This window comes from Neodiprion pinetum, chromosome 5 (genome assembly GCF_021155775.2).
Source record: "Neodiprion pinetum isolate iyNeoPine1 chromosome 5, iyNeoPine1.2, whole genome shotgun sequence".
In the NCBI taxonomy this organism is placed as follows: domain Eukaryota; kingdom Metazoa; phylum Arthropoda; class Insecta; order Hymenoptera; family Diprionidae; genus Neodiprion; species Neodiprion pinetum.
This window is the reverse complement of record NC_060236.1, coordinates 6815908-6843815: the sequence shown is the minus strand read 5'-3', so window position 1 is coordinate 6843815 and position 27908 is coordinate 6815908. Positions and strand designations below refer to the sequence as shown.

The window sequence follows — 27908 nt, the reverse complement described above, 5'->3', positions numbered from 1 at the left end:
CGATTATTACTGTAAACACGGCGTTAATTGATTTAACAAGCATCGTCTAGCCTTATAGCGTATATATGTATATAAATAAATAAATGTATACGTATACAATATACGTATATTACACCTTTGTCTGCCCACGTTTAAATAGTCAGTATCAGACTGACTGAATATTCTTCGAAAATGGAGGAAAAACAAGTACAAGCGGGGGTAAATTTTTTGATAACACACGACCGAGTTACTAATTAATTGTTTATTTTGGGCTATACATAGTTGTACGGTACAGTAGTACATTTTTTTTTTTTTTTTGTGTTTTTAATTTATTATTTGTTTGTTTAATCTTTTCTGTTTCTTCCTAAGTCCATTAATTTCTGTTTCGGTATTTAGCTAAACGCATCGTAGACGATATACTATTTTATACACACATATATATATATGTATATATATATATATGTTTGTGTATATATATATTTATATTGGATAACATTGATTAATTTAATAACACTGTAAAGCTAGCTAGCACTCGTTTATTTACACCTTGTCTATGATATATGTATATGATATAATAATATAATAATGGTACAACTATCGCATCTATACAGTCGTCTGCATATGTTACATATACATATTAGTACCGAATTGTACTTATATACTATATTTTTCAACAAATATGCATATATGCGTATACGCCAGAAAGTACATGATTCGCTTCTACAACTTGACAGAGATTATTTATATTCCGTTTTCTTCCGTTTTCCTTGTATCACTCGGGTTTCATTAATTAAATACATACGTGTATAACAATAAGTTTCAGTGATTTGTTATTCCATTTACACAAGTTTTGCAAATAACAATAATTATTCATATATTTCAGCTCGTAACTGCAGTCAGTTTATTATATTAATATAATTCGTGCGATATAAGCTTACATCGTATAACTCTTAAAAACTATATGTATATATATGTATATATACGTATATATATATATACATATATGTATAAGTACTTATCAAATTTACGTAATATTATTTTACCAAACTTGCATAAGTAATACATGTACATAGGTATATAGAAACGCGACATATTTGACAATTTTTTTGTCCCACGCATAGACGGACATTCACATATTGCGATCTCGTCAAAGCTAAAATAAATACTCGTACCTTATAGTACACTGCCATACTTATGATTCAACACGTATGCAGGTGTGTGTGTGTGTGTGTATATATATGTATAATTATATTATATAGGTACGTCACGCTCAGCAGCGCGACTTACCTATTCCGTCATATCATTCGTAAAAACCGTCCAAAATCCTCTCAGCAGACGCCAAGTCCGAAAGTCTAATCGGTGAGAGTCAGTAAAGTTCAGAAAAGTTTTCGTCATGCCTCTTTAAATCACCTTAAATCACCTTAAATTCCGCGGCGCTTTCTACGCCTTCCTTTCCTAACCGCAACTGTATCACGCCACTGCGAATTGGCCTTCCTTTGGTAACCTCTTGTCTGCACTTACTTGGCGATAAGCGGCTACTGATAGAAGCTAGCGTGCTGATAGTAGCCGCCGATGTATCACTCGGAGTAGCTTGTCTTGTCGCTCGCGTTATCGGGGCTCATTTCTCTGTAGGCGTCGCCTGTACTCGCACCGTTATTGTGGCCCCCGAAGTCCTGGGGCCCCTGATTCGGCGGCCTTATTACCGTGGGGAGGTAACCGGTCCCCGTGTAAGGGGCCGCCAGGAATCTGTGTCTGGTTGGTGGGGTTGAATTCGGATTCGGTAGACCTTGGCTTTGGGCTAGGGAGGCTGCCGCTGTGCAGTAGGCGCTGCGCGAATAAGCGCTGGAAGCCGCTCCTGCGAGTCCTGCGGCTGCGGCCGACGCCAGCGCCCCGGCGAGTGGCGAAAAGGCTGATTTTGGGTGCAGGGCGTCCTCGCAGACCATCACTTCCATCGCCGAGACCACGTCACCTGAAATTTTTGAAGGAGAAGGTTGGAGAGAAGTCGTGAGAGGGGTACACCCTTCAAGGTCTTGCTCTCTCGATGTCTTGGAGTGAGAGTTCGCTCCAATGGAGTGAAGAATCACCGAACGAGGATGAAAAATGCGCGATTGCAAATCGAGTGAATATTTTACTCCAGTGAAGTATTCAATATTCACTCCAATCGAGTGAAATTTAAAGTGATATTATTCACTCCAAACGTTTGGGAGTGGAAAAGTGTTCACTTCATGGTGCGAGTTGCGCAGTTTTCGCTCCAAGGAAATTTAGAGAGTGTGAAAGGTACTTTATATTTAGTACCCAGACAACGGGATAGGTACTTTATAGCGCATCTACGTAGCTGCAGGTACAAATACTCTAGGTTTACCTACCTACGTAAAGGTACTTTATTGACATTGGATTATATATGGGCATGGTGGGATCCATTGTGTACAAAAGTTACGCGTAGAAAGAACCGCGAATAAGTTTCAAGTGAGGTAAAATTTTGAGTGAGGTCGGTTTTCTTATCGCATTGATACTTTTGATATTTGTATTCCTGAGGGAAACTTCAGTTATCTTCGATCTTGAGAATAACAGTGAGAGGCTAAACGAAGTTGCATAGGAGACACTGTAATCTCTCGTGACTTTGAATGAAGATCTTTTAGTGCAGTATCGAAACAAGCTCTATTCATTCCAAAGTGTCCCTGTGTACCTTTAACACCTTTGCACCTATCAAGTTGGGCACTCTAATGATCTATAAGCAAACGATACCTGATCGACAGTTCGGAACGTCACGCGTCGGTTTTTGCAATTTTACTGACGTATTGAAAACTGACAAGAGGAGACGCGGGTACACGAACAAGAATACCCGAAGTAACCGGAATAATACGTAGGTGGTCTTGTTACTGCCAAAATGAACTTAGGTACAAGGTAAAGGTATCGACACCTAGGCACTTTACGTTTCGCTATGGTGATCTTGCACGTCACGGTGCATCGTACGTACCTTTGCATCGGTGTAGCAGAGCCTCGACGTCGGCTCGACGACGACCCGGGAACACTCGCAGGAGTACGTCGACTGGCGATCTCTGCTGAATCTGCAAATTGCAGTGCTGAATTCCCTGCATTTGCATTTGCAAATCTCGTTGCTCTTGGAGGTGGTGCTGATGCTGATGTTGGTAGAGAGACGGGGCGCAGTAGAGCGAACTTGCCGCTGGTCCGTAAAGCGGCGCGTATGGGGAAAAGTGAGCTGCTGTCTGAAATACCAAACCCCAGATGATCCTTAGACTGCGTTATATCTACTGTGTTACTGTCGGGGGTTTGGACATTTTTGAATTTGTTAGGGTTTTTGTCGACGTGTAATTGCTTATCTTATACAGATAAAGAAAATTACCGTTGCATTTTACTTGCTTCTTTCTCGGTGGTTACAATTTGACAGTGCTTCTGTTTGAAACCCGTATATATACATCTATCCCAGACAGTAGAAATATTGAAGTCGTCTAAAGAGTGTCCATGCGCCATTTTCTGACGCCCAAAAGATATCTTTATGTCGAAAAAATATCCTCACATTTAAAAGGTGTCCTTGGGGCGTTCGAGACGTCACAAAATAATGGCGCGTAAGACATCGTTTAGACGTCTTTTCGACGGTTTTAAGTTTTGTGCTGTCTGGGATATTATTAAGCAAAATTAAGTGCTTGCGGAAATATTCTTGGGTGTAGGTGACTGATTGGCTAATTTTTGGCATTGTAACTGAAACTGGGTTTCCGTTCATACTACGTTAAGCAATTCCCGATATTGTCTCCCACTTCCACGAATCGGTGACTTCAGCCTAGTATCTTTCTCCAGAATGAGCCCATATCTTCCCAAGACTAAAAACCCGAGCAATTTATCTAGTACAAGTAGTTAACAATTACCGTTAACGAATGAGGCGGTGGGCTGTGATGAGCCTGAACAAGGTTTGTCTGAAGGGGCGTCTGCTGGGGCTGAGGACTTCCGGTTTTACGTAGGCTCAGGTTCTCCGGGGCAGGCGTATCCTCGCGTTGCGGTGTTAGGGCCGGTGTCAAGGGAGGCGTGTTCTCAACCGGGGAATCTCGGGGATCAGGACTCGCAGATTCCGAGCCGTTCGTACTCCTCCTTGACGGTGGAGCCTCCAGTTCTGTCGTAAAGTCGGTCGAGGCGGAGTTCGGGATCGGGCAAGGATTCGGCACTTGGTGCCGGCTTCCGGCACGCTCCAGGGGATGATTTTCGTGCATGTGATCCCCGGCCGAGTCGTGATCCTCCGAATCCTCGCCTGTTGAATCCACGGAGATTCTGGCGCGCTTTGGACCTGGAACTTGAAAGAAAAACGAAGAAGGCGTTAGTTCCTAGCTGTTGAAAATATCGAACGTCACGATGGATCAGTCCTTAGATGACTCTATTTCTTTGATTTTTTGGATAGTAATTCTGTCCCGTCCAATGCTGAGTTGAATTTTCTCAAACTGTCACATATAACATCACTTTTTCGCGTACAGTAGTGAATTATAATATGGACAAGTACACTGCTGTGTTTTTTCTTTTCGGATCTTGGGAGTCGACAGAAGTCCTCAAGTACTTGGACTAATTATCAACTATGTACCCATGCATGTAAACGTTTTTCCTGAACCTATTTCACCCAACCGTTCAACTGGTTTTCACTGTACCTTATGGTTCTACCTTGTGCACCACAAGTCCCCATCCTCCTACAAGCTTTCTTCCATTTTTCCCCTCTCTTCTCTGTTGATTACTTTCTTTTCCAATCCGTTCGAGCAACGCTCGTACCGCTTCGTTTAGACGGAAGTTGTCGACGTGTACTTGGACTCAGATTGCGAGGAAAGTTAAACTGTTTATAAATTCGTAAATAAAAGCAGGAGAAGAAAAATGAAAAAAGAAGATGAAAAAGTAGAAATATGTTCTCGAATGTGCAAACGCTGGTTCTAGTAGCTAACTTTTGAAACGGTCGAAGGGGGAGTCTCAAGTTTCCTATACCCTTGGTTCCCCGGCAAACTTAAAACTTGAAACTTCGAACTTTTCCAGTACCGCGCTACGTAGTTTGGTTTACCGAGAGTCCTTCTCGTAATGGACCACGAAGTGAGCAACATTTTATACGTTCACACTCTACTGCGTCTTCCTAACAAGTATAAGGCAGCAGGGCTAAAAATCCAATGCATCCTTAACTCACCGCTAGTTGTACGGCGGTCGGTCGGGGAGTTGGCAAAGGAAAGGTACTCGAAAGTTTCTCCCTGCACTCGTAACCTAACGTAGGTGCCTACAGCCTCGCCCAGAAAAAAAAACTTCTCCCCCCTTTCTTCCTCCCTCAATTTACGTATTTACCAAAGCATGGGAGCGGGGGAGTTTACAGCTGATGGTGTGGAGTACTTATTAACCGCGCCGTAAGAGAAGGAGAAACAAAAAGAGAGAGTGTGCGGCCATGGATGTTTCAACGAAACGTGCACGGTACGAGTTGATTTTGCCAATTGACAGAAAAAAAAAAAAAAACCGCAACACGGATTCACTCGAATTATTATTATATCCTGTTATTTTTGGCATATCTTGAACGCTGTATTTCTAAGTAGGTACCTGCACACTGTATTTATGACTCACTCACGTTTTCCTCATAATCTGTTAAACTTGACTCATCCAGCTGGTTTGCCCCGATTCTATATTACAGCAACATTCTCTGACCTCGTCCACGATGTCAGGAAATAAGGTGAAAGAATGCACGTACGCTTCAGTCGAACCAATTAGAAGACATATCCAAGGCGATGTCATAAAGGCTTGATATTTGCGTTCGCGTTATTATCTTTGCAAATTTTTACTGCACAAACTGGCATTGGCAAATAAATAAGTAACCCATTTACGTGATATCTTTAAAGATCTCTTCAGTTCCGACGCACCTTATTTCCCTTACATCATGACCTCTCGTCAATTGATATCCGTCGATGGATGCATATGGCGGTGTGCGTTTGTCTAAATCCACGCCAGTCGATCGAGGTCCAGAGTTAACCGACCGGCTGGTCAAACTTTTTAACAAGCGATCGAGCACCGGGGTACAACCTTACACCACACTTGACTTGGATTCATTTCAATTCCCTGAATATAACCAAAGCTTTCTGTTTCTGCGGCTCGTATAAAAAGAGCAGATACATGGACGTAGGTATTACCTCGCTACGAGTTGGCTTGCTTCTGTGTATAACAGGCCTGTCCAGTGCTTTCGCAATTATTTCTAACAACCTCACGGATAAGTTGAGTGGTCAGGGGTTCCCCGGGCAATCCCTGGGACGCGTGGCACCCTTCGAAAGGAACCGACGGACCTCGCGTTCGCCAAGTGAGCACCGCGTCGGGTGGATATCGGCATCGGCAAGCCATACTCGAGAGCTTGCCGCGTCTCAATGCGCGAGGGTGGGATGTCGGGTTTCGCTGGGTTGGTCAGTCATTCAATGCACGTTCAATTTACTCTTGCTGACCACTCGAGTGTTAAATATCTCAGCGTACGTGCGCCGAGGAGACTGTTTTTCAATTCATCCACCTCTGCCAATTTCGACATTTTATATGTATATTATATATGAGTATTCGTTCGATTTATTCATTCCGGTTATTCCCCCGTTACAACGTCAATTAGTATTATAACCACTCGTGCACTTCTGCATTCGTCGTGTAATTCGTCTGCGCCTACGCGTAACACGTGCTTCGGTTAGGAATGGTTATCTTTACTGCATTTTAAAACCGATTTCAACCTGCAGGGTATTGGGACTTTCCTGCGGGACACATATGACTTGTATTATATATATATATATATATATATATATATATATATATATATATACGACGGTCACTTCTGATGAGTTGGGATCGTTTTTCGAACACAATTAAGTCGTAAGAAACTGTCGAGCTTATTCGAAATACCTGGAAGAAATTAAAATCTTTTTTATAGCAAGTGAAACTTTGGTGGAAAAAATTTCATTTGAAGATCAATTATTGTCTCAAGTACGAATTATTGAAATCCCCGATTTTACCAGGGTAAGAATTGATGAGTTTTTGAGGTTATCGATAAAAGAACCAAAATCTTAGAAGGTAGTTAAAACTGCTTTTTTCCCATTGACGGTGATGATAAACCCCCACGTTTTTCGAAAACTTGTAACTTGTAATACTTGAGCATCCTCCTCGGTTCATCCCGATCCCGGATTACGTATCTACGATATCCAAAGTCGAAAAATAAATACGAAGCTGGTGCGTGAAGGACGGCGTATTCCTTAGCTGGAAAAGATTTTATTACCCTCACTAGTGCGGGGGAAGCGATCCACCCTTGCCGAGTGTCTCTGTCGCGCGACGGAATTTTCAGACCAAGGGTCACAGGGGTTACGGATCGGGGGCTCTTGGGGTCGGAGGTGGAAAAAAGACTGCCGGCAGTTTCACCGTATTACTACAGCGCACTACACCCGTCTTGAAATACAACCCCTAGATCTGCAAGTGTCGTTTTACAGTCGGGGCGATACTTTAACAATATCGTGTCAAGGCTCGAAAGTAATATCCCCCCCCAACGCCGCCTCTCCGACACCAAGGGGATTAAATATACTCAAAGCTCAGGATACGGCGTCGTTTACAAATAACATATATCACCCTTTGTCCGGGCCTGTACGTCGTCACGTAATACACGCACTGAATTATACCTTCGATTCCCTTTCTCAAAATGGTTGCCATATGTAGCCAACTTCTAATTCACATCGAGCTACTTCACAAGGTCTACTTAACCATATTCTGCAACTTTTTGATGGGCGGAGTTTTACTCCTCACCCTTCTATGCCTCTCCACCAACGGATCTGTCTGTGCTGAATGAGTTGACGACGATGATATATAAATTACATTATACAAAAACTGGTTTACTCATTCTTTAACGGTTGTTGAACGGGTATCTACATTATCCAGTTTCAAAATGGGGAAACTCGGTAACCGGACAGCTACAGTGAAAGGTCTCTGTTCGAGTAGAAACTTCGAAGTATTTCTTATATACACCATTTGCTTCGCGCCCTTCACTGCCTTTCGTGTATCAAAATTAACGACACGTATTCAATATTGAATTTTCATTTTTTGTACTACGTCAACTCTTTGAAATTTCACGTTGTACGACGGGTCTTGGAGTAACTCGCAAAGTCCGGTCTCTGAGAAGAAGAGTAAGTTGATATAGCCTAGAGTGATTCGGTTTGTAACTTTTTTTTTTCAGGCACCGGTCGAAAAATTTGTGACAAATACTGGAAACACAGTTATCGTAAAATCTGGATACGGTAGGAAAATATTTAGACATCGCTACCAATTATTGTAATATTTTTCATTCGTTATTATGTGTACACTTTACGGACCTTATTGTATATATTAGTTTATTTTTTTCGTATCGTGGTCCAATTGATCATTGTTCATAAAAATTGGTACTGAAAACGAAATAATGACATTAAGGTGATGCGATACTCCTTTTTTTATTTATCTTTCGGATAAAATACGAGAACAGCCAACTGCGGAATAGTTAGGCGGAGTTTGCTGTTGATTGGTGAACGATTAATTTGATCCTGACACAAAAAAAAATTAAACTAATATATATGTAAGTCCGTAAGCTGTATACATAAGAATAAATAAAAAATATTGCAACAATTGGTAGCGACCTAAAAATATTTTTCTACCACCTCCAGTTCTTACGACAATTTATACACCAGCATTTGTAACAAATTTTTCACATGGCAGCTTAAAAAAAAAAGGTTAAAAAATGAATCACTCTAGTATAGCGATTGTCACTCGGCAGCTTGGCTACAATTAATTGAAAGTTAAAAAATCTCGTTGACGGAGAAAGCTCTGAAACTCGACTCGCACGACGGTTATATATCATGTTTGTCATGGATGATCGTTATAAGAGTGACTGGACGACCATGGGGTGGGTAGAAATAGGGGTTGAACCTTGGGTCACGGTGGTTGCGTTGGCACGCGTGGAATTTGCCGCGGCTTGCGTCCTTCGCACTGCCGAAGTGTCGGCAGGGTGTGGATATAACGGGAGGACGAGGATGAGGTTGAGGATGGGGCGGGAAAGGGGGGACGAGACGGTATCGTCAGACACTTTAATAACCGTCCGTATAACTCGCGCCCTAATATGTATCCGCGCAGAATTCTGGCAGGCGAGGAACTACGGCGACGTCGGTTGGGGGGGGGGGGGGGGGGGGGGAAATACAGTAGAACAGTGGACGTATAGTATAGCAATGGTGGATTTCACCCCGTAATGGAATATGGCAACACATTAACTCAGCGATATTGCATTCCTCCTCGCGTCGTTACGCCGCGGACCTGCGGAATATCAATAACTAATAAAACTTGAGTTTATTGGAAGTGTCGCGAGTATATAATAACCGTCTCCTCTCGTCACCGATACCGGCGAATTCCTTTCGACTATTCATCTTGTAATCCGTTCGTTCATTCGAAAGCGAATACATTATATTATATTACAGAATTTTACAATATTTCAGTCTGCTAGTCATGCCGGCGTAAAATTAACAACTTCACGATGGATCAGCACTTTGGTTAATGGCCTCGGTTTCTAGGCATGTTTGGTAAAGGATTATGAAACTATTGACAGTATGTATATTCGTTACTGTAGTTACATGTGCCGATGCGACGGAGGAATTATTGCGACGGTTGTCAAGCTCGGATACAACAAACCGTTCGAACAACTTTCATTCAACAATTGAGAACGGAATAAACCTTGGTACCGGTGAATTCGTTACGATAACTCGAAAACTGTGCAACGAAACAGTACGAATCATTCCAATTTCACATCACATGATATATCAATGTATATTTCGAGGTCGTATTCTTCTCATTTATCGTCGGTGTATAGTTGGTCCTGAGAATAGACATAATTTATATTTATATGGTGCAGTTGAATTGTTCGAAGTCATATAGGGATGGATACGTAGGTGCAGATGCGCGAGATGTGCTCTGGGTGAGATGGGGAACAATGGCGTCAACGGAGACAATGCTGAATAATTCAGAATACCACAGACACATACACTGATCCACGGGCAGCCACGTTCTCTCTCTCTCTCTCTCTCTCTCTCTCTCTCTCTCTCTCTCTCTCTCTCTCTCTCTCTCTCTCTCTCTCTCTCCATGTATTAATGCGTACTAGAGGCGGTACAGATATACGACGAGAAACGTACACACCACTGCATAATGGAACACTAGGAATCGGAACATAGCCCTGCAAGTAACTGTGGACGACGCGAAACATCACTATAAATTAGATTCAGGGTTTCGCTTGCGGTGGAAGTGACCCAGAGCCTGGGGTAGGTAGGTACTAGGTGCACCGAACAATGAACAGTACGGAAGCAAACAACACCCTGGAAGCGGTAAATTACATTCAGGAGCAAAACCGAAAGCGTTACCCGACCATGTCTCATCTCTCTCTCTCGGGTCACTCAGTCTCTACAGGGTTTCTCCTTCTCCGTCCAAACCCGGTCTCAAACCTATGTCTGTAAATTGTTCCAAGTCGGTGTTTCCATTGTTGCATGTAAATGATAGCCGATTGGTCAGTTTTTACTCCTGTGGTATAACATGGCTTTCAGTGGTCCTGGAAATGTCATTCAATTTTTCTTATCTATCAAAAGTCTTGAAAACCATCTTTGAACGTTTCTTGTGTCTTGGAAATATTCTATTTCTAATGTCTTTGAATGACCTGAAAATGTTCTGGAAATGTCCTTGAATTTTAATTCGCCCTTAAAAGTCCTGGAAACTATGCTTGAATTTTCCTTGTGTCTTGGAAATATTCTATTTTTAATTTCGTTGACTGAGCTGAAAATTACCTGGAATTGTCTTTGAATTTCTTACGAATTTTTTACCGAACGCCATGTGTAATCGTAGACGTTTTATTTTGAGTGCCCATTTTGTAAAAGGGTGCCTCATACAGCGATTGGGACACTTTGAAGTCAAGACTGATACAGTCGTATAATTGTTTCGAGCCACTGACTTTCAAAGATAAAATGTGGTCAACCACACGGGAAAAGAATTGTTCGATTTACATGCGCGACGCTGATTATGTGAATTATTGAATTATACTTGTTTGTATGTTAAAGTTGCATGCGCGAATGTTCTTTCATATTGCCAAATACCGAAATTGAAGTAATTTGTAATCCAAAAAGGTGCTGTTCATATAATAAGCGTCGCGCATGTAAATCGAACAGATTTTTTTCACGTGCATGATTCGAAGATTGTTTTTTATTTTAAGTTTGAATGTATTAAATGTACAGTTATTACTCGAGGAAGTGTTCGCTGATCGATTTGATACAAATTACGGTTTACCCTTGCTTGCTATTTTTTTGAAGACTGAGTCTTCTTGCGGCCTCTGAGAAAGTCACCCAAGTTAATCCCTGTTTGTATTAAAATTCACGAAACTTACTCGGGGTAATTTTTTTTTTCGTTAAACTTATTCGCTATTTGTTTGCTTTGTCAACTACGGTTTACATTTCCGTTCAACCGAATGTTTGCGACTTGACTTGCACATTCGTCAAAAACCAGCAGTGACTACCAAGCATATATTTCGCTTTCTATCCGCTTGTAGACATCAAAACACTTCACGAAACGATTTATAGCTAATCGTGGGTAAATCTCGGGAGAAACTAGCCGGGAAAAAAATTATTTCGCGGTTCTTTTCATCGCCATGAAAAGGGAAGAGTCTGTCGGTTGGTAAGACAAAATTCCACGTGGATGTCGAAAACTGCCGAGTGAAAAATCTGAAACTGATAGGAGTTGGCAGCCAAATGAAAAGCTTTTGGGAGAAGAATTAAAATCGGATATTTTTTTTTGTTTTTTAATAAATGTACGAACTGGGAAAAACATAATCGCTTATTTCGAAAAAGCAATAAGGAGAAAAAAATAAATGTTTGTCGGTAAAACATTGAAAATCGATTTATTCCCGGTAGACCCGGAAGTTCAAATTAAACGGGACATGGAAATTTTTCATGCTCATTAGATAGTTGTAAAATCCTGTAAGTTTTAAATTTTTTTAGCCAGTTTAACGGACAGACCGACATGTTTCAAAAAATCTGTTTTACGGATTCTGATGGTTCAAAAACGTAAAGATTCGTTTAGAAATCAAAAAATGTGATATTCTATCATAACCAATACCTTTCTTATGTTACCCAAGGTGACGAAAACAGGAAAATTATGGCGTGGAGTCAAAACATGGAACGTTCAATATTTCGATTGGACGATACATCGAAATTTGAAACACGTGAAAATGAAATAACGAAAGACGATCTGTTCGATACCTTGAATTTGAAAAGTCTCACTGATTAGAATGACTGCTGAGTAGAATGACTGCTGAATAGAATGACTACCGATCAACGACACTTGGAAAAAAAAGAAAGGAAGAAATTCGAACAATTAATCTTTCGTTATTTCATCTTGGCAAGTTTGAAATTTCGATTTATCGTCCATTCGAAATATCGATCCCTGCGAATTTTCACCCCCATCCAAAAATTATCTCACTCGCGAAAGGGTCTCGAAGTCGAATCGCAGATCGGGACACCGGCAGGCAGGGTTCAGTCACAAGGCATCGAGATACCTCCGGGGGTGCCGACGTCGCTTCGAGCCGAGCCGAGTTTCACAGTAAATTACTCCGCGAAGGCGTTACACTGCTTCTCCCCAGCGGCTTGGTGCAGGTCCATTATATCGCGGCGTGCCTTTTCATTCCATACTCTCTGAAGCCAGGGAGCGAGACGACACCGACGCCTTCGAAACGCGGTTTGGACGGGCCGAGTTATACGCTTCGGGTTATAGCTCACGGTCGATGACTCTCCGAGGTGTAATAAATTATTAACCTCTATTGTTCATAATGTCGTTAAATAACTTAATGTCGATCTATCGCCTCTTAGACTATGCACCCTCTTATCACCCCTTGGCCGTTATTCCTGCAACGCAATGAAGGAAAACTTTTTCACGCTACTTTCGCATCGTATATTATCTTTCAAACGGTGAGCTTCTTGCCTATTGTCACTGTGATAATTGCAGAATAAAATTACTCATCGGATATTCAATTTTATTTTACTGCGATTAGGAAAATTTACGCTGTATCGGTTACCGTAGCAATCCAAGTTCGTTGCAACGAAGCCGATTGTGTATAGTCGAACAATTCGGAGCACTGAATCGATAACTTAGATTGATCGTTTTATAAAACACCATTTACAATTATTTGCCGCATTCCTTTCTTTTTTTTTTTTTTTCCTCAATTACACTCTCACCAAAACTTCGACCGATTCTGGTGTAATTAAATAACATATTTCAACTGATTATTCGGTACCGAAAATCAGACGCTACGAAATGTTTAATGCATTATTTACGAGAATTTATTACGTTAAATTGTGTTTACAAGCGTAATTAAATGAACCATTTTACATTCATACCATACGGTGAAAAACACTACTATATGCAGCAGTAATAATAATAACACTTGAAAATCAAACAACAAGTTCATCATTCGTCTGTCAAGTTAATATTCCACAAATGAAATATAGTTTTTACATGTTTGTTTCTTTCGTTGTCGTTGCGAGTACAATCATATTCGTATCAAGCGTACAATATAACGGACAATTGGTGAAACTTCATTATTACAGAGCACCGTGTAATATTCTTTTTCTGCGTGGGCGAATCGAAATTCGTATATAGACCACGGACTACTCTCGCATTGTGTAAGGTAACCCTTGCACATAATGGCTATTATATTATTTGCTCGGAGGGTGGTTTGACATGTACATATACGCGCGCACACACTCATGTATGTATGTATATATATATATATATATATATATATATATATATATATATATATATATATATATATATATATAATTATAATGATAATAATAATAGACCGCAGACACCGCGGACCCTTGGAATTGTGGGTTATACTTCGATAGGAATGGAATTGTATATAGGTTATAACGCCGGGCGTGCAGCAATGGGCTGTTTAGGGGCGAGGGGAATTGATATACCAGATGCAATTTAACATCTGCTTCTCGAGGCGAGGTGAGTAGTACTCCTTCTCCTCCTCATCCTCATCCTCGTCCTTCTTCTCCTCCTCCGTCTACTGTCAGTCAAACGGTGTTGAGCACGTTTCAAAAATCGTACCTCGAATAAAAATGGTTTTACAGGGATGAGGAACCGACGGAACGCCGTAGGGCAAACAACGTATAGGTATGGGATATTGTGTTGGATCGTGATCGATTCCAAACCCAAAGAATCAAGCACTTCATAATTTATATTACACGTCAGAAAATTACAATTATAAATAGAAATCAGAAACGATTAGAAATCTCAATTTAATTAGCCGTAGTTTTTTTGATTTGCTGCTTCAAATTTTCACTATTTTGTTTTCGACAGAGTTCAGGTCTACACTGCGTTTCTTTTCTTGATAAGCGTAGAATGAGAGAATTTTTTAGTTCCGGTTACCGCTCAGTCCTTAACTATTTTCACTTTTTACCACAATCGAAAAATATAGTTTTAGATAGAAAATGAAAATTAGTTTTCTAGCTGTTACCGAGTCTAGTGTCCGTTACTATTCTTTCTCGTTACGATCGCTGTTGCTATATTTTCTTTCAACTGTTGCGAAAATTTAATGCCTCAGCAACAATAAATTGACGTTAAAGCCTTGTTTGACTAAAAAAGTAGAGCAAACCTCGGAAACAGATTTTGCGTTGCAATTACCAAAAAAGTATCGACGATTAGCGCAAAATGGTTACGCGTACCTGGTTTTTCGTAATTCCAACGATATTCAAACTATTTTTTTAACGATACCGGTTTTGCCTGAATTTCTTTAGTTACCATAACAAATGAAATGAATTTTTATTCACTCTTTTACTTCATATTTAACGGCGAGGGAGAAGAAGAATCAAAAAAGATCGTGCAGTATATATCGCCTGAAATCGGTCATAATTGGTTCATTGGACTTTTGAGCTCCGTTAAAATGCCGGATACGCCATACATGCATGCGTATATCCACCGCTAGTTAGGGGTGAGTTGAGAAGTAGGTTGAGGGTGTGTTCGTCGCTGATATACAATATTATTTCGGTGAGGAGGGACCGCGATTCGAGTCTCGCCTCCTCCTCCCGCAAGGATCTCCAAGGATCTCCAATTAACTCTAACCGTTTCCAAAGCATTTCCGTGCCGCGCCCGACTTCGCGTCAGAGTGGCTGTTTCCCCTGTTTTCAAATATGTATGTATATAAATGTAAAAGTATATGTATACATATATGGTATATACATGATTTATAAACACGGAGCTTTTCCGGGATCGGACGGTCAATGGCAAGAATGAATCGAGTGAACTGCAAAGAGTGTGTATATATGCGCTACGAAGGTTTAATGTTTTATATCGATTTATGTACGCCGGTGTAAACCGCGCTGTATCCCTTCGCCAATTAATTGAATGTGTATATAATAGTGCGAATTCAAGTGATTTGCACCGAACCGTTGAAAGAATTTAAAATAAAATTGATCGATTAATTTCTCGCTACACCGATTGCTCGGGAAAATAAATCTGAGTATAGACTTGACGAGAGAAATTTTATTCGATTGTAGTTGTATTGTAGAAAATTATACAGGAAAAACTGATGTAATTCGCAGGTAATAAGTTTTTACGGTGTACATATTAAATAAAGTTTCCCGCATTTTTTTACGCGATAATAGCAAAAGTGTGAAAAGTATAATATATTATGAAGGTTCGTGATTTTTTAACAAAATACACTGCATGTGAGAGAATCGATAAAAAAATCGATAGATTCTTCAAAATGTTGAAAGGTCTTCGAAATTTCACCAAAAGTTTACTCGAGTGAATTAAAATTCAAACGAAAAAAAAGCAATTCTTTTCAATAAACATGGCGATGCAATGAATAGCGAATCGAAGAAGCGGACAAAAAACTAATTTGGGTTATTCGGTGAAATCGCATTTATTTTCAGAACCATCCATCAATTGAAAAATTATTCCTCATTTTCAACAAACTTTATTTCACCTGCATGTTTGTGTTTTTTTTTTTTTTTTTCTTATCCTAGATTACCCGCAGTAAAGTTTAAAGACAAAGTTATAACAAACGAAAATTTCCATCACCGTTACGATGTTGCGTGTCTTTCTAATTCTCACTGTGTAAAAAATCACGATCAATTTAACAGCGGCAAAAATATTATACATACCTATATAATTCGTGTGTGTGTGTGTGTGTGTACTTGGAAAAAAAAAAAAAAAAAAACCCCGTTTCGATTTACACGATAATCGTGCGCGAAACACACACACACACACACACACACACACACACGCGGTTATATATACGAAAACGAGAAAGAAAGCCTACGCGGCTCTGCAGAGGGGGGGCTCTGACTTCATCCGGAATCTCGTGGTACGGCGGGAGTTTAGGAAACAAAAGACTCTCATTATTACGTATCGATACGCAAGCAGAATGGCGATAAATCGCATCGGAAACCCTCCCTCGTGCTCGCATGGGAATAAAAAAAAAAGAATAAAAAAAAATAAAATAAAAATAAAATAATAGAAGCGAAGGAGCGGGGGACGAAGGAAGAATTGAAAAGAGAAATAAAAAGAAAAAAAAAAAAGAAAACGAGCGAAACGGGAGAAAACGGAAATGGAGGGAAAATAAATTTTTTTTCGAATCGAATGTGTTGGTTGCGCGTATATAATAATACCTCGCGCTTACCAGATATCCAATACGTCCGTAGTGGAAGGGACAGGGGGTGGAGGGAGAGGGAGAGGGAGAGGGAGAGGGGGTAGCCGATCAGTCATTAAATCCTTGCGATTCGCTTTTGTTTTCACCTCCGCCGCCAGCCCGCGCGTGTTTTGTTATTGCTGTCGGAAAGGGCGAGAGGAGGTTTTTCCGGGGGTCTCTGTATACGTTGATATATACATATATAGAGGTATGTGCGTATACATCCGCATGTACGCTAAGCGATCGCGTTTGTGTATTTAGCGTTAGCGGGTTGAGGATGGAAACGAATGGATGGCGGGTGTGGGAGGAGATTTCTGCGGCAAGGGGCGATCGGGCGTAACGTTTTTAATTGTTTCGCGCCCAGCCGTCTTTTGTTTTCGAATTTTATAACCCTGAAAGCGCGAGGTGAACTGTGCGCTGTGGTTTACAAATATAGCGATTTTTGTAATTTCATTTCCTTTTCTCGGTTATTTGATTTTTTTCATTTCCTTTTACCGCTTCTTCGAATTTCCTTACGTTCGTCGGCGGTTTTCTTTTCTTTTTTTTTCTTTTTCTTTTTAATCTTTTTTTAACAGCGCGCTCGCTGAAACGGAGATACTTTATACATCCGATAACGATTATACTTTGTTGTTGTACAGAGCGAATTTCTAACGATCGCAACGTCTGCTAAAATTTAATACACACGCGATGCAATTCGAGTGCAACTGATTGACAGGTTGTCCAACCGTTTATAACCTCGAAATTCTTGACCGTCGTCGGTGACGGTTATGCTCGATACTCACTGCAACCGTGAAAATTTCTTAGGGTTAAAGACGGTTGGTCACCCTGGCAAACAGTTGCTCGCGCATTGTAGCACATGCGCGTTGAATTTTACTACACGAATAACGATGTTATTTTTCCTACGCTCTTGAAGCATGTATTTCCGTGATTGACATAGTTATAAAGTTTTACACTTTGGACGATTATTTCACCATTGGAATACACGCGTACCTACTCGGATGGCGCGTCCTTTCAACGGATATTTGCACGACTGCGTCAATTCGTTGTACGACCTGTAGGTTTTTTTTTTCAGGGGATTCGCGCGCTCGGGTTTTCAACGTGTAGTTAAAGTTTTCTCGTACAAATCGATATATGTATATATATATATATATATATATTCTAGATGTCCTGGGCGTGCATGTGTTTTGTTTAATTCAGTTTCAAAGCTCGAACTGTAGGTGCTTTTATATAACGAAACCGACTCTATATTATCAAGTTTCATTTATAATTTCGGATTATTTATTATCATAATTTTTTACCTCCATTGAAATTTACGAGTATATGTACGCACAGCGATTTTTTAACCCTATCTTATCAAAATTTCCTCATTTTCTGTGCAGAGTAGTGGATTTAAAAAAATTTTTTTTTTCACTTTCATTGCAGGCGGAGTGAAAGACAATATAGATGTAAAAATGATCCGGCGATTTAATAATGTACTTATATATTATATTCGGCGGTAATAGGATACTATGCAATATAAGTAAGTTCAAGATACGGGTTTTTAATTAAAAAGTAAGCCTGTGGTGGAGGAATTAAAAGAAAAAGAAAGGAAGAGAGTAAGAAGCCCCGATCGCCCCGACAGTGTTTTAATTCCAACCAGCATCCGCCGTTGCGGATAAGGCTTCCGGTGAAATATCACGTGTGTGGATACACCCCTCAAATAATTCCCATGATTGCTGCCGTGTATCGTATTTCGCAAATTTAATACCGAAAAACATCGAGGCGAAGGGTTGCTTCAAATCAACCGTGTATGATTTTTATGAAAAGTGTTGTAAAATTATAGACGTTGCACAAATGATGGCGCGAACCGCTGTAAAGTTTTAAATATCCTGGAATTTAAGTCACGTGCAATCTCGTCTAAACTTAGGTTGGTTGAATTTAGAAACACGGCTTTGAAGTTGAATGAGTAAATTCTTTACGTATACAACAAATTTCTGACTCGCTTTTTTCTTCTCGCATCAAGTTTTCTTACACAATCGTACACTCGAAACGTTAATTGTCACTTATTTTCAAAGAAAATGAACCAGTTTCAAGAAAATTCGATAACTTTAATCTGTGAGTTGTGAAAGTTGTCTCTTTTTCGTGCACCCTGGATTCAGGATATTCCAGTACCAAGTCTCGGTATTGGATTTGTTATTTTAAAATAATAACGGTGGGAGTCTTGGGTGGTTAGGAAGGGAAAATCCACCCTCCGAAATCGACGTGCAGTGTCGAATGTGGCCCCTAAAAATCACTTGAAGAGCGCATTACAACGCACCCTCCGCGGGCCATTATATCGCTCGTTTGTAATCCTTACTTTCATGTGGTCTTTGGACAAGGGATTTATGTCGCTTCCCTTATGCGGAACGTCTTATATACGCACTGCACGTATTATAATGCAATACAAACGGTGAATCAAGTGGCGTGAAACCTTGCCCTTTGAAAAGCACTGCCGAAAATTTGAATACTGCACGTACGGTAAGATACAAGAAGATGTAATCGCATGTGAATTTTTGAAATCGAAAAATTCGTGTACTTGAAGTTGCCCAAGTTTATGATAATGTAATAGCGAATTTGCAAATATATATATATATATATATATATATATATATATATATATATATATATATATAATATGACTGGACGAGAATTAATTCAGGCGTTTGAAATTTTGTGAAAGCGCATATTTTATACATATATATGTATATATATATGTATATAGGTAGTCGAAAATTTCATGGCCCACATATATCCGTAAAAAAATTTGATATTCCGTGCGGTGAGTTACAGCTGTTGATTTTAGAAGTAATTTGCTAATTATTAGAGGTTATGAAAAAAAAAAATAACAAATAAATAAAATAAAGAAACTTTTTCGCATGTCTCGGCTTGAAAACATACCTACAATCAACGAGTGTAAATATCTCAGCGTTTGCCAACCTCCGTTTAGTACTTAGATCAATGTTTTCTCATAATAATCGCGGCTGCTTGTATGTAGACAAATGTGCACAAAGTCACATGTAATGCTGTCGAGGTAATACGCCCGTAACATGCCGTCGATGTCCAACAACATACACATGCTTGTCGTGTACTCAGGAGGATGAAGATGTCGAAGAACAAGAAGCAGAACGAAGAAGGAAGAGAAAAAAAAAAAAACAAACGAAACGAAAAAAAAAAGAAAGAAAACACTGAAAATCAGCTTTCAAATTTTCCGTAAAAATCTTGAGCAAACATCTTTGAGAACGTGTCACGCTCTCGACCATCGACCATGTACCGAGAGTCTGTGAAGTCACGAGGGAAGAGTCGAGCATATAAGATTGTTCTACACGCGTACGACTTATGTGCTTACATGTCGATGATTATAAACATGTACCATGTATGCACACGCGATACCTTAAACTAGCTGTTTCCACCGCATCAAAATACATTTACCAAGCAAAGTTGTAGGTACGATGAATTTTTCGCCTTTATCGTCACGGCTCTTTGCAAACATTCGACACACGTTGAATTACAATTATATATACTCGTTTTGTCGATCAATCCTCGTGTATGCTGCACGTACCTGTTACTTTTTTTTTTTTTATTTAAATCTTCATCTCTTGCATTCTCTCTTATCATCGGGAAAACGTGCAATTCTATTAGGCATATTTATGTTTAGCGGAATACTTGACGCAGAAGTAGTTTGAAAAAAGAAAGAAATATTATCTAAAGATATACAAGTTTTCTAAAAGTATATTGTTCATATTGTTGGAAATTTCACTTATGTTGCGAACATCAGTTTTTACCGGTTTTCAATCCACACACTGAGAAAAATTTCATTTGCTGTAGTAACTGGAAAAATTGATTAAAACAGATAACGTTAAAAAAATTTTTTGAATATTGTTGGAATTAGGAAAAACGGGGTACGCTTAACCATTTTGTAACAGTGATCGTAATGAGAAAGAATTGTAACGGATACCAGACTTTCTGGTTACAGGTAGAAAACTAATTTTCATTTTGTACCTAGAACCGTATTTTTCGATTGTCGTAAAAAATGAAAATAGTTAAGGACCGAGCGGTAACTGGAACTAAAAATTTCTCTCAGTGCACAATCCACGTACCTACATTTCAATGATTCACCTCAATTTTCGTATCGAAACAATCGTTATATACAAGTCGGTTTTTTTTTTATTTTGACGAGATTAAAGCTCGTAACGTTAGCGTAACGAAACATTGAGAGAAAAAATCAGTAATTTCCAACTTGACAACGATTTTGAACAAGTTGGGTTCGCCAATAACGAGTACATTAGATATCAGTTTGGGTTATTTTGAGTTACCGCAATTAGGATGATAAAATATTTTCTAAAAAATTTATCCTCGCGCGAATGAGATACAAGTGGATCGGTCCGTTCGAATTTTGGTAACGCGAGTCGTGAACCGAATGTCGCGAACCTCGACGATCGAACGCGTTGACACAGCGGCCATTTTGGTTAATTATTCTCTGAACCGGGAGCGTTCGGCGTCCCCGATTTCGTGTACATATTTTGTGTACAGGTCACATATCCGTGTGTATTTGCCTAAGCTTGGTGGGTTTCCACCGTGCCCATTAGAACAAACCTGCAGATATACACACGCGCGTATCGTACCTACAAACATACGTTATACACGCACGGACTTGTTCCTTGCCCCGGTGTTTCTTCCGCTTCCTCGGCGCGGTTTCTTTGTAGATCTCTCTCTTTCTCTCGGAGCAGCTTCTCCGGCTCCCGTGATATTATACACGCCCGGTGCTGCGAATATATCTCATGACCCGCAAAGATAAGAAGAAGCCGCGGTTAGGTGCACCAGGCTGCCGCTAGGCGGAGGAGGTGGAGGGAAGATCAGAACGGAGTAAAATAATTTCCTGGTGTCTCCGACAGAACGGGACAAAGTTTCTTGGCCAATGCCGTAACAGCCGCTGCCACCACCCTCGAGGAGTCAAAGCTAAGTCGTTCTCCGAGATACAGGTATATGTACAGTGTGTATATATACCCCATGTACTGCCCACCTCGCGGTGTACGTAACTCTACTACGTATACCGGACTTTATCCGGAGTCTGAAAGTTAATACTCTCTGTCGCTCTCGCACCCCCGAAACCACCCCTCTAACCTCGCGCTCGACACACCGGAGTCTCTTCCACAAGGTGAATGGGAACTCGGGGTGTCCTTCCATTCAACGCTTGGCTATATACGCGTATATACATGTATACACATCTTCGTTTCTGTGCGCGTACACATCCCCGTGAAGAGGGTGAGGAAGAGGGGGAAGAAAGCCAGAGGGAGAAAGACTCGGTAGAATGATACGCGCACCGCCAGACCATCTCCGCGGCCGAAGGCACTGGCCCGAGAAATTCAATTACTGCTAAACTTCTCGACAGACTCAAGTCTTGGCTTGCTATAGTGTACCGTATTCTCCGATCTCTTCCTTCCCACCGTCCCTTATTCGTCGTGGGGGTGGTTCGTATTATACATAAACGACATCTATACGCCCGAGTGTGGGTGTCGGTTATGTACTGCCTTTGGTGTGCCGAGGTTTCGTCGTGGTGGGCATTCGAATACCGATGCCTGTGCCAAATATACATTTGCATCGAGACTAGTTCTTGCGATACTCGAGACTCTCGTATTGTAGGTGTAGTCTAGACTTTGTTGTCTCGATCGTTTAATCCTCGGTGAACCTTCGATTCGTTAACTTTTTTTCACGACCAAGCATTTTACGGTTACTTTATCACTGAATCTGTTATAATCTTTCACAAATTTTTACCCCACTGTTTCGCCGTAATCATCCTTGAAACAATAAATGGACCGGTTTGTGTTCTAACTTTAAGATAATGATAAGAACGGTTTTCAAAATTTCTAAATTGGTCGAAATTGATGCACTAGAGACAGATTGTACGATCTGCATGCGATTTACGGATTGTTTTTTGGTTATCAACAATTTGTCGGAAATTCTCTGCACGGCAGATACGCGTGGTTAAACGGGACCGATAATTTGCGTCAAGAAGCGAAGATTCGAGAAAACCAATCGCAGTTCACGACTTTGGTTCCGGATCTCCGGAAGTCAACGAAAGATCACCGCTCGAGTATTTTTCGTCAGGTTTAATACTCGACTATTTGGGGATTCCATGGATGGTTTAGACATTATTATGCTAATAATCAGAACGGCAATAAGATTACGGTGAAAGGTCCTTGGTTAAAGAATCCTCGAAGAGCGATACCTACCAGAGCCACCTTAACGACTCTTTGTTTCCTTGCATGTCCTCGAGCCAAGACATTCGCGAGTAGGTATATAATATATTATACAAAACGAGCAGGACTCGAGGGTATCGACGGCGCGGTGAAAATGAGACGACGTACAATGGTCACGTGACCCCAGAGCACTATTGCTCTATTCTCAGTACCTGCCTACCCACCTCGTACTTACTTGGTACTCGATGGCTTTCAGCCACTCACAAGTCAGCACCACCTTACACGGCAAAAGTCAACCGCTAGGTATGTTTGATCATTCTCACGTAAGGTACGTACATGCGTGTAAAACCTACGTGCCTCCTATACGTTTGTAATAAAACATACATCATCCGCATTCAACGAGAGCGTACTAACACCATGGATCTATGTATGTGCAGGATTTATCCGCGTGCCTAATTGTGGTATAAAGCCATTATGTCCTGAGCGAGAAGTTCAGGTTATAGTGGCTGGGTTGTACCTTGGCAGGTACGTGTGTACACACCCTCGAGCCTAGAGAGAGAGACTTTGGGCCTGCTAAATAATAGCCAAATACTGAGCAACCCCTTGTATCGCCACTTGAAGTCCGCCGTTCGTTAGCGAAGGCTTAACTTTGGCCCAACGTTAAATCCTTTACCACTATATTAGGCACTTGTATTACACATTGTCTTCCTAATCCACCGCGATAAAACACTGCATCTACAACTCTGCGATTCACCTGACCGATCAGAGAAATTAAGCCCGGTCTTATAAGAACGGATCAAACTTTGCAGGTGTAGGTGTATACGTATAATTTTGCAGAGAGATACTTGACAGTGAAAATTTTTCATCTTGCTGATGGATGATTTTTACTCTACCAGGTTAAAAGACTGGTGTGCAGCAGTTTGTTCGAAACGGTGTGTCTTGTAGGCGATTGGAGATTGGCACAAATTGTTGTTCAGTGAGACGTGAGAATTTCATTTGTGGCATTTTATACCTGCGAGAAGTTGTTTCGTTCGAGATTTGGCCGAACCTTTGTTTGCTGCACCCTCGCAGGTTGAAGGATAAACAGAGTGTTCTGTTTCCTCGATAGAAATCGTAGCAAAGCAGAAGCCGGTTTATACGAGGATTGATATCGAGCAATGTTCCGGAGGGTTATTAGAAGAAAGATTTATTACGATGATGCGTATTAATCAACTGATCTACTTGACGAATTAAAAAATCTCACACTGTCGTATCTTCTTTCGTTCTTCAACGCCATCCAATCGCATGTTAAATGTCAGTTTCCGAAACGCGTGATCGGATTTTAAAAAACTTTAAATTCGGTCACGAACGACGGGTGGCAGGATTTTCTAATAACAAGCCCTGCACTAAGGTGGTTAATTTTTTCAGTTCATCTTTTCCAAGATGCCACTCGAAACATTTGTGACAAGTGGTGAGAAATCAATTGTCGTAAAATCTGGAGGAGGTAGGAAAATATTTATATGTCGCTACCAATTATTGTAATTATTTAAAAATGAACCACCCTACCCTGAACCAGTCTTTGAATCGATCGCATGACGATTTATCGTTGCAAATAATAATTGATCCTTAAGGATGAGGATGACATACTAGAACTTCGCCGATCGGCGGATCGTTTCACTTACCGGGAGAAGTTCGCGTCGACTCGTTCTTTTCGGTCTTCGAATTGGTGGTCTGATAATCGTCCTGCGGTACTCGAAGCTGTTGCAAACTTCCCTGGAGTTGGGTTTGCTGTAGCTGCGACTGAAGCTGAGAACTTGGGGGAATCGCCATGGTGGGATTTGAGTGCGCGTGCTGATGAGGATGAACGGGGCTTTCGCCAGCGGGTGGAACCGGCAAATTGGCGGCGGCTGGTGACGGTGTGCAATTGTTGCTGTATTGCAACTGCAGGCCTAATTCTCTCGCTTCGCTCTCCTCCTGAGCCTGCTGTCTTCTCAGAGCGACCTGGAGAGTTGCCAACATGCGAAAAGAGCAAATTAACACCGCGAAAGGTAGTTGAAAGCGGATTACTCGAGTTTACTCCGAAACCTTTATTATCGTTTCCTTAATTTTTCCCCGTATAACGTAACGAAAGCGAAGTGGAAATTTCGCAACTAAGTTAATGAAGTATAAAAAGGCGCTATTAAGGGACTGGATAAAAGGTATAACATTTCTCGCAATTTTTTCTTTCTTTCGACACTCCCAAGGAACCTGCGGACCTCAGATTGGCACAATGCGCCGAGTGGTAAAGCACGAAAGGGGGGGGTGACGTTTGAGGGAAAATTTGCAAGAGTTATAAGCCCTCGGAACTCTCGAGGTTTTCGGGTATTCACTAATTCGTTGAATAAGCCGTTATTCAAACCCCGGAGGTTTTATTTTCACCGACCATTTGGTGGAGGTAATTAGGCGTTTAACCGTAATTGGGTAAATTTTCAAGACACCATCGCTTATGCACTTCTATTCGTAACGCCGTTCAACACCGCGAGCAAACGATTCTCTTACAGTACGGCAGGACCGGTAACTTGTACTTTTTTCAGGTACGGAATTCATTATAGAAGTGAAAACGGAAGGGGTTTGTTTATTTACTCTATCACGGCTACATGGTATTTTGGTTAACGTTATATTTATGCACTTTCGAAACATTAATCTCATTTATACATTATTATTCAGTAAAATCCAAATCAGCTTGAAGTTCATAATTTCACTTATTCACGATGGAGACTCGATTGATTTCTGTCACCATTTTTGCCCAAATGGAAAGGATCGCTGTGTCAATTAATCTAGACGCCATTATTAATCTAATATATTAGTTTTCAGCCTCTGTAAAATGAATAAATTTCTATACCACAGCGCAAGAGGACTCTGGGATGAATGGAATAATTCTAAAAAACGAAAACGAAATCAATTTTGAATGCGATGCAAAGTATTTTATAGACATAGATACCCATAAAATTCGACGCAACAAAGCTACCAACTCAATAATGATCTTCGAAAGTTTTTAATAATATTCCATTCAAGTCTTCGCCTACCAATAATGTCCAATCTCTAGATGTGCTTCGCTAATTTTCCCAGGTATGGAAAATCCATGCTCAGCTTACATCAAGTACGGATTACTCCGGTTCCGGTTACCGCTAAGTCCTTAACTATTTTCATTTTTTACCGCAATCGAAAAATATAGTTCTAGGTAGAAAATGAAAATTAGTTTTCTAGCCGTTAGCGGAAAGTCTAGTATCCGTTACTATTCTTCCTCGTTACGATCACTGTTGCTATATTTTCTCGCAACCGTTGCGAAAATTTAATGCTCGTGCAACGATAAATTGAAGTTGAAGCCTTGTTTAACTAAAAAAGTAGAGTAAACCTCACAAACTGATTTTGCGTTGCAATTAGCAAAAAGGGATCGACGATAGCGCAAAATGGTTATGCGTACCTCGTTCTTCGTAATCCCAACAATATTCGAACAGTTTTTTTAACGATACCTGTTTTACTCAATTTTTCCAGTCACTGTAACAAATGAAATTTTTCTCAGTGTAATGACCATGTGCCAAAGTAACCGGCGGTGCTTTACAAGTACCATCGACTAACGATCTGCTCTCTCAATTCCAACATCTTGTCCGGGACTTATAAGTATACAGCTAAAGGGCTGAACTTCGTATAACGAAAACGTTTGAATATAATTCCGTAGAAAGGGCTGACCGATAGGGGAATCCGGCAATTAAATGTCGTCTGTATTTACCTGAGCAGCCATGACGCGTTGTCTCTCGGCAATGAGGGTGCATTTTGCGCAGACACAGTCCCGCCATCGACAGTAACGCTTGTGTCCCTTGAGGGCCGAAACTACTCCGTGGTTTCTGCACCTAGCGCATTTCGGCGTTCTCTGATAGCGCTCGGCACTTGCTCTGAGGAAAAATGCCGCTGGTAAAACGTGGTGCTGCTGTTGCTGCTGCATCAGTTGGCCAACGTCCACGCCGAGTCCTACCCCTCGAGGTAGAGACATAACGTCGTTTTCTTGGACGTAGTTTAAACTGCACGTGATAACTTGTTCACGCTTCAGGGTCCGTTTTTTATGGACTATTTTTTGGTGTCCAGTTTTTCAGTCCCGTGTTTGTGATTTCAGAAGTTCAACACCGCGAGCATATTTCTATTTGTTTTTTGTTTTGATACGTTTTGAAAAAATTTCTATGGAGAACGGAAGGGTCAATGTTCTCTACGCTTCTTTTATTCCTTATACCGTATTCATCGTGTCTTTAATATCACTTTTGCACGCCGCATCACTTTTTAATTAACCCTTCGAATCGCCGGACCATGTCACCTTACTTTCGGACTTGTTCGTTCATTTGTATCCCGGTTCTGTCACTCCACGGAGATGAAGGGAACGGACCGTATCCAATATCCGTCGACCATGCAGCGACTGCAATTCGATTCAAACAATATCACGTCAATTGTCACTGCAGGATTGAAATCGCACGTTTAAAATTCAAAAATACACTCGATAGTAACCGGCGAGACGAACGAATTTGAAAACCGTTGAATCACTACTACGCCAACAAATGTGTGCCGTATATTTTAGTACCAACTGGATTATCAACGGTCACTGTTACTACCGCGTATCTTACAACTTATGGCCAATTGGTCTCACTGAGTAATTGATTAACCGCGTCAAAGTCGGAGCACGAATAGCGGGCGAAGACGAGGTGTCGTGTGATACCCAACAAGGGATGTTCCACCGGAAAGACCAAAGTTTGGTAAAAATAGCGGAGCCGTTTGGGAGTTGGAAAGGTCCGACCCGAAATGCGCGACTCCTCGACTGGGATCTCGAGTTGTCAACAATTACAGCAGCATCCTCCCCGGGGCTTGGGTATAGAGATGATAGAAACTAGTCGCCCCACCACCGACACCCGGCATCCCCCGCGTGCGAAATAAAACACTGTGCCACAGTGTTCCACCCCAAGACGACCGCCAATCCGGTCGACGAG

The 27908-nt window shown here is 40.9% G+C and overlaps 1 protein-coding gene across 1 annotated transcript; it reads right to left on the bottom strand.

Annotated features, from left to right (window-relative positions):
• Positions 1–307: 307 nt before the first annotated feature.
• dmrt99B (doublesex-Mab related 99B) lies at positions 308–27739 on the bottom strand. Its single transcript, XM_046630022.1, has 5 exons — positions 26669–27739; positions 24582–24900; positions 3864–4282; positions 2957–3206; positions 308–1948 (listed from the first exon to the last, which is right to left on the bottom strand). The coding sequence occupies exons 1-5, from the start codon at positions 26927–26929 to the stop codon at positions 1557–1559; spliced, it is 1641 nt and encodes a 546-aa protein (XP_046485978.1). The 5' UTR covers positions 26930–27739; the 3' UTR covers positions 308–1556.
• Between the last annotated feature and the right edge of the window lie 169 nt (positions 27740–27908).

What these genes read in the sequence shown, in the direction of transcription:
- dmrt99B (XM_046630022.1), bottom strand. Translation starts at nt 26,929, where the DNA reads ATGTCTCTACCTCGAGGGGTAGGACTCGGCGTGGACGTTGGCCAACTG. An exon ending in GTCGACGCGAACTTCTCCCG is followed by an intron (nt 4,283 to 24,581) that starts GTAAGTGAAACG and finishes TTTTCTTTCAAG; the next exon opens with TTCCAGGTCCAAAGCGCGCC. An exon ending in TCTGCTACACCGATGCAAAG is followed by an intron (nt 1,949 to 2,956) that starts GTACGTACGATG and finishes CAAAAATTTCAG; the next exon opens with GTGACGTGGTCTCGGCGATG.